At 43.0% G+C, this 13,971-nt stretch overlaps 1 protein-coding gene across 2 annotated transcripts in view; it reads right to left on the reverse strand.

Moving 5' to 3' along the window:
- SI (sucrase-isomaltase) overlaps positions 1-13,971 on the reverse strand; it is a 177,770-nt gene that overhangs the window by 101,298 nt on the left and 62,501 nt on the right. For both annotated transcript variants that reach the window (XM_087933383.1, XM_087933382.1), the window contains exon 2: positions 3,418-3,535. In XM_087933383.1, coding sequence (XP_087789509.1) covers positions 3,418-3,535 — 118 coding nt within the window. The remainder of the gene's footprint in view (positions 1-3,417; positions 3,536-13,971) is intronic.

Consider the following 13,971-nt stretch of genomic DNA (forward strand, 5'->3'; position numbering starts at 1 on the left):
AACTTGCACCTCTAACATTTTTGCTGGTCTCAAAAATCTCCAACATTGACTCTGGCCTCAGTAACTCCTGAGCTCACATTGACATACAAATACAATCTACCTTTTAATTTGGCCTTCTGGTCAGTATTGACTCCCAGTGACTAGCTGGATTAGTGCCTGAAGTTTCCTTGGCAAGATGTCAGAAATGGATGGCCATTGCTTCCTTTCTAGGTCTGAAAGTTACAGGCTCAAAGCCACCTAGTTGCCTTTGTGCCTAAGCAATGATAAGAATTCACAATCTTGTTTCTAGTCTGGTGCCTTTAACTACTACACCAAACAAGTTTTCAACTATTCCTACAGCCTGTCATTAACTCAGCCTTTGATCTCGGTACCATCACAAATAAATAACATCACCCTGTATTGTGCCTAGTTTTTTTAAACAAATTCTACTTCTTACCCTTAAAGGCTATTTTCAAATACATAATACACATTGCACAGAAAGTGTGGGTTAATATATTGTTTTATTGATTACATTTTTGGAAATAAATAGTTGAAATAAATGTTATAAACACATGATATAAATGAATGTTGCTATTGTCTAATAATCTTTCTTTTTTCTGCTTAATAAAATGCAATCATGTTATCCTGAAGTTTACATATTCTAATGTTAGCATAAGCACATGTCCTCATAATTTGATTACCCATTTTAAAGCAATTATACAAATAAATAACTTGGTTCTGTCCCAGAGTATTTTGTACATACTTTCATCTAGGGAACATTTTATCATAATCTGTTTATTCTACCATGATACATTACTTTTGCAGAGACTAGCAACTGTTTCACTGCATAGTTGAAACAAATGACTTGCATTTAAGCAATTTGTCTGAAAATATGCAATGAACCAGATTATTAGTTTCTGCAAAATAATTAATCATAAGTATTTATAAAATTTTTGAGTATGTCATCACACATACACACACATACACACACATTATAGTGTGTGCATATATTTTGTGTGTGTGGGTATCAGTGGTGGGATTCAAAAAATTTTACTACCAGTTCTGTGGGCGTGGCTTGGTGGGCGTGGCTTGGTGGGCATGGCAGGGGAAGGATACTGAAAAATCTCCATTCCCTCCCCACCCCACTAACCTGCTTTCCAGCTCTGTTGGAAGAAGACCCAGCCAATAAACTGGGACTCCAGAGGCAGAGAATAGATGGCGGGTAGGGCCAGTCAGAATTGGTATTTGCCGGTTTTCTGAACTATTCAAAATTTCCACTACTGGTTCTCCAGAACTGGTCAAAACCTGCTAAACACCACCTCAGAGAGGGAGAGAGAGGGAGGGAGGGAGAGAGAGAGATGTGTGTGTGTGTGTGTGTGTGTGTGTGTGTGTGTGTGTGTGTGTGTTAAATGGTGGGGCTGGGAAAGAATGATATAATAGCTGAATGAGATGCAAGCATTTTAAATGTTATCATAGCAAAATTACAAATATAGATCTGATATTTAACTCATACTAAAAATTGCCACAATGACAGTATGTAGCTTATTCTTCTCTATGCCCAATGGGTCAAAAACGTTGATTTATCCTTTTTTATCTATAACTGACACTCTTTCTGTAGGCCTATGCTCAAGCAATAATTTAGTTGTTTACTTCAGCTTCCAGAAAGCTTCAGGTATATTGTTTAGCCCTCAAAGGTTCCCTTGGTTAATTACAGGAATACAACTTTGTGTATTCTATATTATTATGAAACTTATAACAATAAGCATGTAAATAGTAAGTAAGCATTACATTCCTTTCAGCAAATGCCCTCCCCCACTTTATTTATTTGTTTATTTATTTTGAAGTTGTTTTATAACAAGGGCATTACCAACTAAACTGCACCTAAGGGCTCATCTCCAAAGCTCAGTGACTGTGGTGTCTGTTCTAGATAGCTGTCAAAGATGTCCTTATTTCCTATGCAGGGAAGATGGCTTCCCCCACCCTTCCATTGTCACTGTCATCAGTTGTTGGGAAACAGATCCATCAATACAGCATTGTTGTAATGTCAATGGTTTGATGGATGAGTGAACTCACAAGCTTATAAAACTCTCTCCACCCATTCACCCACCTATTCACCTCTGCACTCAGTCTAGAAACAAAGTTCTGAAAAGCAACAGGTGAAGAGGAAAGACTTTACCCATCAGATCTGTGCACCTGAGTAGGATCAGACCAAATAGCTATTAAAGCAAATATACCTGATGATAAATATGGTTGTAGTGGGCAATTTTTGATTTGTCAGCCTCTGTTTGAGGAACTTTTGAACACGTGTTTATTGTTTTTCCAGAGGACTGCTAATCCCATAGTTTTTGAAATACTGGGTTCATGATCTTCTGCTAGAAGGCTAACTTCACATTCAAAAGCACTTTGGCAACCAAGCTGTGGGATGGTTGTATGAACTAGTTCTGTCTCTCTTGCTTTACTATGTAGTTCCTCGGCCATTAACTATAGTTTGGGCTGTTTTTCTATCAAGCTAGTAAGCCTATGTTAAAAACAAGAAACATAACTCTGAATAGTAGCTGATGAATACCATAACCATATGTGGGTGGAGATGCATCATGAGGAGCAGGGGCAAAGAAAATCACTCTTTTTCCTGCAGAATCCCTGTCAACCTTTCTGATCAGCTACCATTCATATCCATGAGCTGAGAATTAACCAGTGACTTGACTGATATTTACTGATAGATAACCTACTTTATTCCTGAATTCTTCCATTGCTCAGAATATAATGAGCAGAGGCAGTACCCAAGAACTAGAAAGTTAAAGGATACCTAAAATCAGCCTAAATTGGTTAATAGCTGCCAAGCTGATCCAACCCTCTAGGTAATTCCATTGCAAAAGAGTCAGAAAGTGTGTCAGATTGTATTTGTGGTAAAATTGCTATAGCTTATTATTTACTTAACAAGGAAAACAGTATTTTAGGCTGTCTCAGATACATATTGAAGACCAGGTAAGGCAACCAATAGCTAAGGAATATATATATATGTATCTTGTTAGGTACAAATAGGGAAATGTTATTGTCTGTTCTATGACTTAGAATGGACAAGACCACCTTTTGATGGACTCCATTTAGCTATTGGAGGGAGTTCATGAAATGGGTAGAATTGCATCATACCTAAATGAGACTGGGGCTTGGAAAGAATTTTGGTGGGTTCTGTTTTGAATTTTTAACCCCAGTATACCTATCCTACTCTAATTCCCATGGGTTTCATATTTCAAGATGGCAAATGAAGAAAGAATGACAGAAAAAACACAAAGGCTCACTTGAAGGCATGATTAGATGTCCAAGCTATCTAAAAATCATGTAGGAGATATTTAAGTATTCTTTTAAAAGATCTTGGGTAGCCAATGAAGCCGTTGAAGCATTCTTCTGGCTATAAATCAAGGAACAGTGGATTATTACCTTTAAGACCAGAATAACCTGTTGCTAGAAGTACAATCAAAGCAATGGTTATGATAAGAAGCAAAAGGAAGAAAGTAATCAGGGAGATTTCTAATCCAGTGAATTTCTTCTTTCCCATCTAGAGAGAAAAAGAGATAAATAGATATTTATCTATATCTATATATGGAACATGCATCATAAATTCAATTCAAGCAGTTGCTTTCAAATTATGTATCCTTTCATCCAAATAATCAAAATATAGCCAACAATGCTAAACCTGTGTCCTTCTTCACCACAGAACTTGCAAGAAAACATTAAATGTTTATGATGAATTACAACAACTTTTTTCAAACTAGCATTTTAAAACGTTTATTTTTAATCACTAAACTTCTCTCAAGTGAAAGCAAAACCATATTTACATGTGTAGGTTTTTTTCCTGTTGTTTTCCTGTTTCTTCCCAGTTGATAATCATTGAAGAAAAACTTACCGAATGCCCATGCACACATTACACATACACAGAAACACAGACCAACTAGAATTAGAATAAAACCTACGGGGGGGGGGGTACCTTTAGCAAAAGCAAAAGCAATATAGAAGCACTTAGACTTGTATACTGCTTCACAGTGCTTTACAGCTCTCTCTAAGCAGTTGATGCCCTAGAACAGTCTATGCCCTCATTTTACCGACCTTAGAAAGATGGAAGGCTGAGTCAGCCTTGAGCCTGGTGAAATTTGAAATGCCAAACTGCTGGCAATCAGCAGTCAGCAGAATTAGCCTGCAATACTGCATTCTAACCACTGCACCACTGTGGCCCTTTAGCTTGAGATTTATAAGAAATAAATGTTAGCAAGTGCTCATTTTGGCTGAAATACAGTTCTTGAGGATAAGGATTGATTAGTAATCTTAGGAATTATGCCCATATCTGACAAACTGTCTTTCCAAGAGATAGGCTCCACAGCCATCTGCTCAACCTTATTTAAAAAAAAAAAAAAACAAACGGTATAAACAGTGTTTAATTCAAAGTAGTATTACAACCCACTCATACTTATATCAAGCATTTTTAGATCAATAAGGAATCAATTAAATTACCATTTGCCTTGTTTGGTTTTTCATACTAAAGTAAGAGGAGCTACATTTTTTTCTTTCCTTGTTATTGACAAATTATCTAACTTTGTTTAAATTGTTTTTTTAAAAACATTCAAAATGCTCAACTATTTCAGCAATTAAATAAATATATTGACTTTGTGGTTCCCTCCCTCCCCCCTCCCAACTTGCAAACTGTTATGAATTGTATGTTATCATTACCAACTGTAAAGAGTGGTTTAAGTACTGACCAAGGTGTAAATATTTTTCTGAACTGAGTCAACAGCATACATTTCCATGCATATATTATTATTTCTTACTTTAAGAAATGTGAGCTTTAAGAACAAGAAAAGAATGCAGCAAAATTTTAGCATGAATTAAATTTTATCATGCAATTCAACACAGCAAGGAAATCTAGTTTTATACATTATGATTATACTCTTTCATTTGTGCAAAGCAGGATATTTCACCCTCAGTTTTATTTCTTCATTTTTTTCCCCAATACTTCCATTTATCTTGACCCCTGGGCTACATGCCTGAAAGTTTCAGTTTTGTTTCCTGCAATTTATTTTATCTTCAATTTCTGAATAAGCTTTTTTTTTTTATCTCCATGAACTCATCTCAGTATCCAGTTAGGATATTATTAAAGATTGCAAAACCGTGATTGACCACCAGCTGGAAGCAAAGTGGTAGAATTTTCTGTCTGTCTCTGGTGCTGTACAGATTTTTGCAACTTAGAGTCAGTAGCCCTAGGACAACTAAGAGAAAAGTTACACAATACTTTTGGACATGGAGAAATTTCCTGCTCTTGTTATTACAACATATATTTCTTCACTAAATAATTGCAAAAGAGAGTTTTGATTGATTTAGTACACTCCTCCCTTGAATTTCATTTTCTAAGCATATAAATATAAGAATTTTAAAAATTCTATGGTCGATAAACAAGCCGATTTTCTATAGGTTAGGTTATTCATAAGGATAGACTGAAAGCATGACATTTTAAAAATGTTTTTGAAGAAAAGATAATGTGGCGTCAAGTTACATCTATATTATTTCCTGTAGAGAATGGTTATTGGTGATAAACAATGTTCTCAATGTTTCAAGAGGAACACATTAATATTCTCTGTTTTATAACAGGTGTACAGTGGTTACAACATTAAAGAAAGTGAACAATATGATTTTTAATACATACCTTTAAAGGCTCTTGGTTTTCTTCACATAAGACTGCTAGATGGTTCTGTGAAAGGGATCATTTACTTTGTGGCCTCTTGTTATACACTGACTTGCTGTCAATGTACTATATTATATTTTAACCAGGCTATCATTTGAAGTTAGGCATATAAAGGCAGATTGCTTGGTTCTTTTTAACTGCTACAGATAGGGAATAGCTAGTTAATTAATAATTTTTTTTATCCTAAGTATCTGTCATGCAGCATTTAACACAGGTACAGAGTACGTGTGGATACTTTTGCTTTTTGCTATGCTATAAGCTGCCCCATGAATCCATTTATTTATTCTCCCTGAACTTTTGCTTTTGTTATCAGCATTTCTGCCATGAACCTCAGTATAAAATCATTAAAATTTTATAAAGGTTCAGAAAGCAGAGTTTAAAGTAGTTTGCAACAGTATTAATCAGGTTTTTTATCACTGCTTTTCTTTCATTGCTATTGTCATCTGCTGATTAGTGGGAGTATAAACTCTAATAGGTACCTGCTTGAGTGAGGAAATGTAAATAAGACTTGTCAGCTAGGACTTTTCAAATCCCTCTAATTATTTGTTTTATTTATTTTTATCCTACCTTTATTATTATTTTTTAAAAAAATGATTCAAGCTGTTAACAAACAGTACCTAATGGTCCTTCTTCCTCCTCCCATTTTCTCCACAACAACAACCCTGTGAGGTGGGTTAGGCTGAGAGAGGGTGTCTGGCCTAAAGTCACCCAGCTGATTTTCATGCCTAAGGAATGACTAGAACTCCCAGTCTCCCTTTTTATCACCTGGTGCTCTGGCCAAACTGAGTCACAAGATGCACTGAAACTAATATACTAGAGAGGCTTACTGAGCACCGGTGAGACCAAAATGGCTTATAAAAAAAGAACAAATGAAAAACAGAAAGTAGACATGGCAAGAACTATTACATGGCCAGTACAATAAAAAATAAAATAGTAGGCAAAGCAGATAATAATCTGGCAATGGCTAAGATTAGGAAGGTTGAAGAAAGATACAGAGGGGCTAATTCTATCTGCATCGGACCAAGCCATAAGAACTAGTTCATAGAAAGCTAGAATTTACAAGACAACAACAGATAGAAAGTGCCACCTCTGCAAAGAAGCTGAAGAAATAGTGGACCAGCTGATGTCAGAAGGTTACACAGAGTGACTTGAAACAATGGCATGACAAAGTAGCAACAATGGTGTATGGAAGATCTGCAAGAAACACCTTTTGCCTGCAAGCAAAAAACTAGTGGGACCATAAAATATAGAAAATCATAGAAAACAAAGAAGCTAAAGTGCTCAGGGACTTCAGAATTTTGACAGACAGGCACCTGCCACATCACATGACAGATTTAACAATTATGAACAAGAAAGACGGAAACCTCTGGATAGTGGACAGGACAATAGTCGGAGACAGCTTTGTATTTTGTTATCAAGAAGATAACAAAATACAAATTGCAAATACAAATAGAATGACTATGGCTAAAGAAAGCAAAGGTAGTACCAATAGTAATGTGTATCTTGGATGCAACCCCAAAACAACTGGAACACCTCTTGAACACAATCAGCATGGAAAAATCCATCTAAATCCAATGTTACTCTACAAATTGCATTGTTATTTTCCAGGACAGATTTATTTATTTCCTCTGTTACTGTATGTTGGGCATTCAGCCTATTCTCTATGTGCCTAATTGTGCTTTAAAGAACAAAAGATTACTTTTTCATTATCTGCTGTTTTATTCTGGCTTTTAAATTTTCATTCCCCTTTCTTTATACATTTTTTTGTGCTTTTGTACCTTTACAGGTTATCTTTACCCCTTTAAACACAAAAAGGAAGTGGGGGAGGCAGGGAACAAATGTTCTTTACTGAAAAAAGTAAATATGAATTAGAATTTTTTTGGTTACAGATGATGCCCACAACAAATTAAAACATTACCAACATACTACTATAGAGAAAAGCCACTGCCATCAAAATATTAAGGATACTTGGATATTTTCCAGCAATTTTAAGATTGGTTTGTTAGTCTTATAGGACTTTGTAGAATTTTATGCAGCTTTCCTATGATCCAAGAGTGCATCCAATCTAGAACTCAGAGTTTGAGATTAGATGTATGCATTTACAAATCTATTATACCTATCAAATGTCAGTAAGGCAAACTGCCAAGAACCTTACATTCCACTAGCTCTGAATATTGTCCAAGTTACTATAATTTGGGTTATACTTAATTGAAAGATAAAAGTTCAGGCACAGAACCTTGGATTAAGTATAAATATTTCTGTTATGTCCTGAGGACTCAAGGAGTTCTCACTCAGGTCCACTCACTTTACGTGGGCGTTATTCCCCCATTCCCATTGGTTGGCTCTCCCCAGCAGCCAGCTATAAAAGCAGGCTGCGGGGTCCAACCGGTTGCTGATTGCTGCGAGCCAGTTCCAGGCTTGGCAAGCACGGTCAGCCCTTTATTGTAAAATAAAGTATTGTTGCACTCATGCTCTGGTTCAGCCTCTCATTGCTCAAACTTAACACTGGCGACGAGGATGGGATGGCTACCAGAAGCACCTTGCAACCGCTGAGTCACTAGCCACCGATCCGCAGCCCAGAGAGAGCGATCGGCTGGCGACAAGGGAAACGCTGATCCGCAGCCAGAGAGAGCGGTCAGCCTACAATACGAGCGATCAAAAAGAGCAAACGCTGATCCGCAGCCAGAGAAAGCGGTCTGATTCAAAGTTAGAAGCGTCTGTAGCCGCTTGTTAGCCCCGCTGCAGGGAAAGTGAAGCGCTGCGAGCCGCAGCCGCTCTGTATTTGGCGCGAAATTCAAACGGGTGTCATTTGAATTTCGAGCCAGTAGGAGACACAGCACAGCGCTGTAGGAAGTCACTAACGCCCACTTTTTTTGGCGCGAATCAAGACACCTCCAACGGCTAGCAGCCAACGTGGTAACCCAGAGAGAGATAGAGAGGGTAGCAAAAAACCTCTCCTGAGCTGATATCACTAGTAACTCACGAGCGCCCGTAGTCCCAGAGAGATTTTTTCCGCAGGTAGCCCAGCCGTTCCAGCACCATGAGTTCCAACCCAGTATTCCTGGCGTTTAAACCAGACGAAGAGAAGTGGGAGTCGTATAAGAACCGCTTCAATCATTACATCGATGCGGTCGGCTTGGCGGATGCGGGAGAGCATCGGAAAAATCCTATTTCCTAATCTACTGCGGAGCCACCGTTACGATACCGCCGCAGCACTCGTAGCGCCGAGAGAATTGAAAAACGTTCCGTGGTCCGAGTTGCTTGAGATCCTCACTAACCACTACGCTCCCAGGCCTTCACAAATCGCCAGGAGGTTCACGTTCCGCATGAGGAAGCAATCAAGTAAGGAGACCATCAATCAATATATGGCCGCCCTCAGAACAGCAGCCCTGCACTGCGGGTTTGGAACATACTTGGAGGACATGCTCCTCGATCAATTAGTTTGTGGGGTCAAGGATCTCAACCTACAGAGGCGCCTGCTAGCAAAAAGACCTCAACCTCGCGCAAGCGGTCGAGGAGGCCCTAGCAGCCGAGCTAGCAACGAACTCAGCCACCGAAATTCAGGGCCCAAGTGCCAAGCTAGCATCGTTCCCAGTCCATTCCGAAGAGGTGGAAGCGGAGGAAACCCACAACGATGAAAACGACGTCCACCGCCTCGCCAACGACAGACGGTCGCAGGTAGGGGCCAAACAAGAATACACCGGTCCACCCAAGCACATCACATTGTGCCTAGCCTGTGGGGGATCGCATCAAAGGGCCACCTGCAAGTTTAAAGGAGCCACTTGCAACAACTGCCATAAGAGGGGGCACATCACGAGAGTCTGCCAAGCCCCCCAAAGCGCTGCACACAGACCCCCGTCCTCGCACGGGGGACCACAGAGGCAAGTATTAAACTGTCGCACGCACCGCCTTGCCAGGCATACTTGCCACGCTGTTAGTAAAATTTCTCTCTCCGTTTCCCTAGAAGGTAAACCGTGCCACATGGAGGTTGACACAGGGTCAGCGCTCTCAATAATCTCGTGGAACACCCTCAAGAGACTCCACCCCAGCCTATCTACTATCCGGCTTCAGAGATGCCAGTTCGGTCTGAAGGACTACCAGGGGAAGGCCATTCCCGTGATCGGCAGAGGCAAGTTCTTTGTCAGTTTTAGAGCTTTTAAAGGCCACCTACCTCTAGTGGTAGTTAACGGCAATCTACCCACCTTATTGGGGCTCGATTGGTTTCCCCACCTCGGCCTAGGGTTAACAGGAGTCCATGCTGTCTCAACCTCAGACACTGACTCCTTATTCGCTGATTACGCAGATGTGTTCAGCGAGGAGCTGGGGTGTTATAATGGAACCCCCATCTCATTCGCAGTTGACCCCCAGGCAGTCCCAATCAGATTAAAACCACGTAGAGTTCCATTTGCTATTCGACCAAAACTAGACGCTGAATTGGATAAACTACTAAAACAAGGGGTCATTGAGCCAACAGATTTCGCCAAGTGGGAGACGCCCATCGTCACACCCCTTAAAAAAGATGGTAGCCTGAGAATTTGCTCGGACTACAAGACAACAATCAATAAATATTTACAAGTTAGCGCCTACCCTGTGCCCGTCATTCAGCACTTATTGCACACATTCGAGCCGGGCAGTATTTTTGCTAAATTGGACATGTCTCAAGCATATCAGCAGTTCCCTGTTGATAACCAAACAGCGGAACTTCAGACCATCGTCACTCACAGGGGTGCCTTCCGATGCAAGCGTCTCCAATTTGGCGTAAGTGTTGCCCGGTATTTTTCAATCCCTCATGGAGCGGATTTTACAGGGCCTCCCTGGTGTAGTACCCTACTTCGACGACATCTTGGTCTCGGCCAGGGACAGACCCCAACTCTTCCAGAGAGTGCGAGCAGTGTTAGAGAGGTTCAGACAGCATGGCCTCAAGTTAAAAAAAGAAAAATGCGCCATTGCCACTAGACAGGTGGACTTTCTGGGTTATAAAATTGACGCCTCTGGCATTCACCCCTGGAGTCCAAGGTTAGAGCAATCCACGAAGCTCCCACACCAACCTCCAAAACGGAGCTACAAGCCTTCTTAGGGCTGCTGAACTTTTATGCATCCTTCTTGCCCCATAAAGCCTCAGTAGCCGAACCCCTACACAGATTACTAGACAAAAAGTCACCGTGGCACTGGGGGCACAAAGAAGACCAGGCGTTTAACGCCGTCAAATCACTACTTACGTCCAGAGGCAGTGCTCATCCAATTCGACCCCAACCTTCCTTTAGTACTGGCAGCAGACGCATCCCCTTTTGGAATTGGGGCGGTCCTTAGTCACAGACTCCCCAATGGCGCCGAGGCCCCCATCGCCTTTTTCTCCAGGACGCTCTCGGCCACGGAGCGAAATTACAGCCAAATAGACAAGGAAGCCTTAGCAGCTGTTGCAGCCGTGAAAAAGTTTCACGAATTCCTTTTGGCCACTTCTTGAACTGGTCACCGACCATAAGCCCCTCCTGGGCCTACTGGCCGGCGACAAACAGACACCTCAAGTCCTTTCCCCTAGAATGACAAGGGGGACACTTTTCCTAGTGGCCTACTCATACAAACTTATTCACCGCCCGGGCAAAACTCTATCCCATGCCGACGCTCTCAGTCGCTGCCCCTTACCCGCTCCGGCTGAAGACCCAGCTCCTGTCAACGCCATTTTCGAAATCACCCAGTTGGACCTGCCCATCACCGCCCTTGACATCGCCGCTTAAATCAAGGCAGACCAAACGCTCGCCCAGGTGCTCGACTGGGTGAGGAGGGAGTGGCCGGGAGGCAACGTTGATAACAAATTCGCACCCTTTAAGACTCGCATGCAGGAGCTGTCCAGTTTGCAGGGTTGTCTACTGTGGGGCACTCGAGTGGTCATTCCGACCTCGCTGCGTACCCGAGTCCTGGAGGCGTTGCACGAGGGACACCCGGCATTGTGAGAATGAAGGCATTAGCACGCAGCTACGTGTGGTGGCCGGGTCTAGACGAGGACATTGTCAATTGGGTAAGTTCCTGCAGCATTTGCCAGGAATCCCGTCCTGCTCCCCCCATCGCCACCCCTACCAGATGGGAGAGCGCCAACGCCCCTTGGTCTAGAATCCATATCGATCTGGCAGGCCCCGTGCATGGAAAGATGTTCCTAGTGGTCGTGGACGCTTATTCCAAATGGATAGACGTGGCACAGCTATCCACGACCACCACACTAGCAATCACCAATGTGTTAACGCGCCTGTTCGTTACACATGGACTACCCGACTCCATTGTCTCCGATAATGGCCCACAGTTTGCATCAGTAGAATTCAGCCGTTTTGCTGCCAACCTGGGCATTCGCCACATTTTCACAGCCCCATTTCACCCTGCCAGTAATGGGTTGGCTGAAAGGGCCGTCAGGACCACCAAAGAGGCCCTTGCTAGGTTTGGCAGGGATGACTGGCACCACAAACTCGCACGGTTCCTGATGAGCCAGCACTCAACCCCCTGTGCAGTCACCAATAAGTCCCCAGCGGAACTTCTGATGGGCCGGCGCCTGAGGACTGTATTGGACAGATTGCACCCACAATACTGCCCTGACTCTGCCCTCGCTTCTACTTCGGGGGTTAGACATTTTTTGTTACAGGAGCTGATATTCGCAAGGAATTTCGCTGGGGACCCACTTTGGATTCCAGGCGAGGTCATCACCATCACCGGGCCGAGATCGTATAGAGTCAGGCTGGAGGATGGTCGCGTCTGGAGGAGACATATAGACCAGCTTAGAAGGCGCCTCAGCACCCTTGCCAACAAGAATCCAGAGTCTCCATTCGAAGGGGAACCGCCTCATCCACCGCCCAGCCACATCGTACCCAGCGACCAGTCTGCACCAGCGGTCGTTCCGGTCAGCCCAAACTCGGACAACAGCGCCCAGAGAGTTGACCAGCCTGATCCAACCCACGAGAGCTCGACCCCAGTAACCAACCCGGTGGTTCCCGAGGATGCCCAGTCCAGAGAGAGTGTTGGCGACACTATGCCGGCTCGACCATCACAGACTGGTACCGAACAGACAGACAATGTTCCCAAGTTGCGCTGTTCCGGGCGCCAACACAAACCCCCCGTCTACCTCAAGGACTATGCATGTTCGCATCTGGGGGGAAGGGGTGTTATGTCCTGAGGACTCAAGGAGTTCTCACTCAGGTCCACTCACTTTACGTGGGCGTTATTCCCCCATTCCCATTGGTTGGCTCTCCCCAGCAGCCAGCTATAAAAGCAGGCTGCGGGGTCCAACCGGTTGCTGATTGCTGCGAGCCAGTTCCAGGCTTGGCAAGCACGGTCAGCCCTTTATTGTAAAATAAAGTATTGTTGCACTCATGCTCTGGTTCAGCCTCTCATTGCTCAAACTTAACAATTTCCTTTTGTTATTCCTAATGAGACTGAATACTATTGGACAACTTGTCTGAAAACTGTTACGAAGAGTCCTTGGTGCTCTCTGAGCTTTAAAATTTTCCTACAGACATTTCATTATCCAAACTAGGTAATATCATTAGTACTGGTAGGGAGTGGATTTGCTCTCATTTTATAGTCTAGAGCAGTGGTCCCCAACGTTTTCCGGCAGCCCAGTGGCCTGGCAGGAGGAGAAGGGGACTAGGCGATGTGAGGAGCAGTCCAGTATGCATGCACAAGCATGTGCAGCTCAACTTATACAAGTTGAACTGTGCACACATGTGCAATGCACGTATGCCAGCCCATTGCTTGTACAACTTGAGCTGCATGTGCAAATGTGTGCACCAGCTCACTACTCTGGGGCCCAGGTGTAAATAGGCCACAGCCCAGTAGTGGGCCATGGCCCAAGGGTTAAGGACCTGTTGGACCTAGTTCCCAAACATGAAAGCCTTTTGTATTTAACGAAACATTCCCTTTATTAGGAGCACCAGCAGCTGCTCTCTCACAGCTGGCTACAAAGTCTCTAAGACCTATGGAAAGAGACGATCGTTCCCTTTTACCCTCTCTCTCTCTCTCTCTCTCTCTCTGCCCCCCCCCTCTCTGCCTCTCTCTGCCTCTCTCTCTCTCTGTCTCTCTCTCTCTCTGGTTCTCTCACCCTGTGTCTCTTTGTCTGTCTCTCTGACTCTCTCTCTGTGTGTGTCTCTCTCTGTCTGTTTCTCTCTCGCTCTCTCTTCCCGCACTTGCAAAGGAAGTCCTGGAGGTCACTTTCTTCCAACAGCAGACACACACACACACACACATACACCACTCAGAAGGCGTTGCAGATTTCAAGAAGA

The sequence above is a fragment of the Pseudonaja textilis genome, chromosome 4 (assembly GCF_049901715.1).
Source record: "Pseudonaja textilis isolate UNSWEBS1 chromosome 4, rPseTex1.2, whole genome shotgun sequence".
NCBI lineage: Eukaryota > Metazoa > Chordata > Lepidosauria > Squamata > Elapidae > Pseudonaja > Pseudonaja textilis.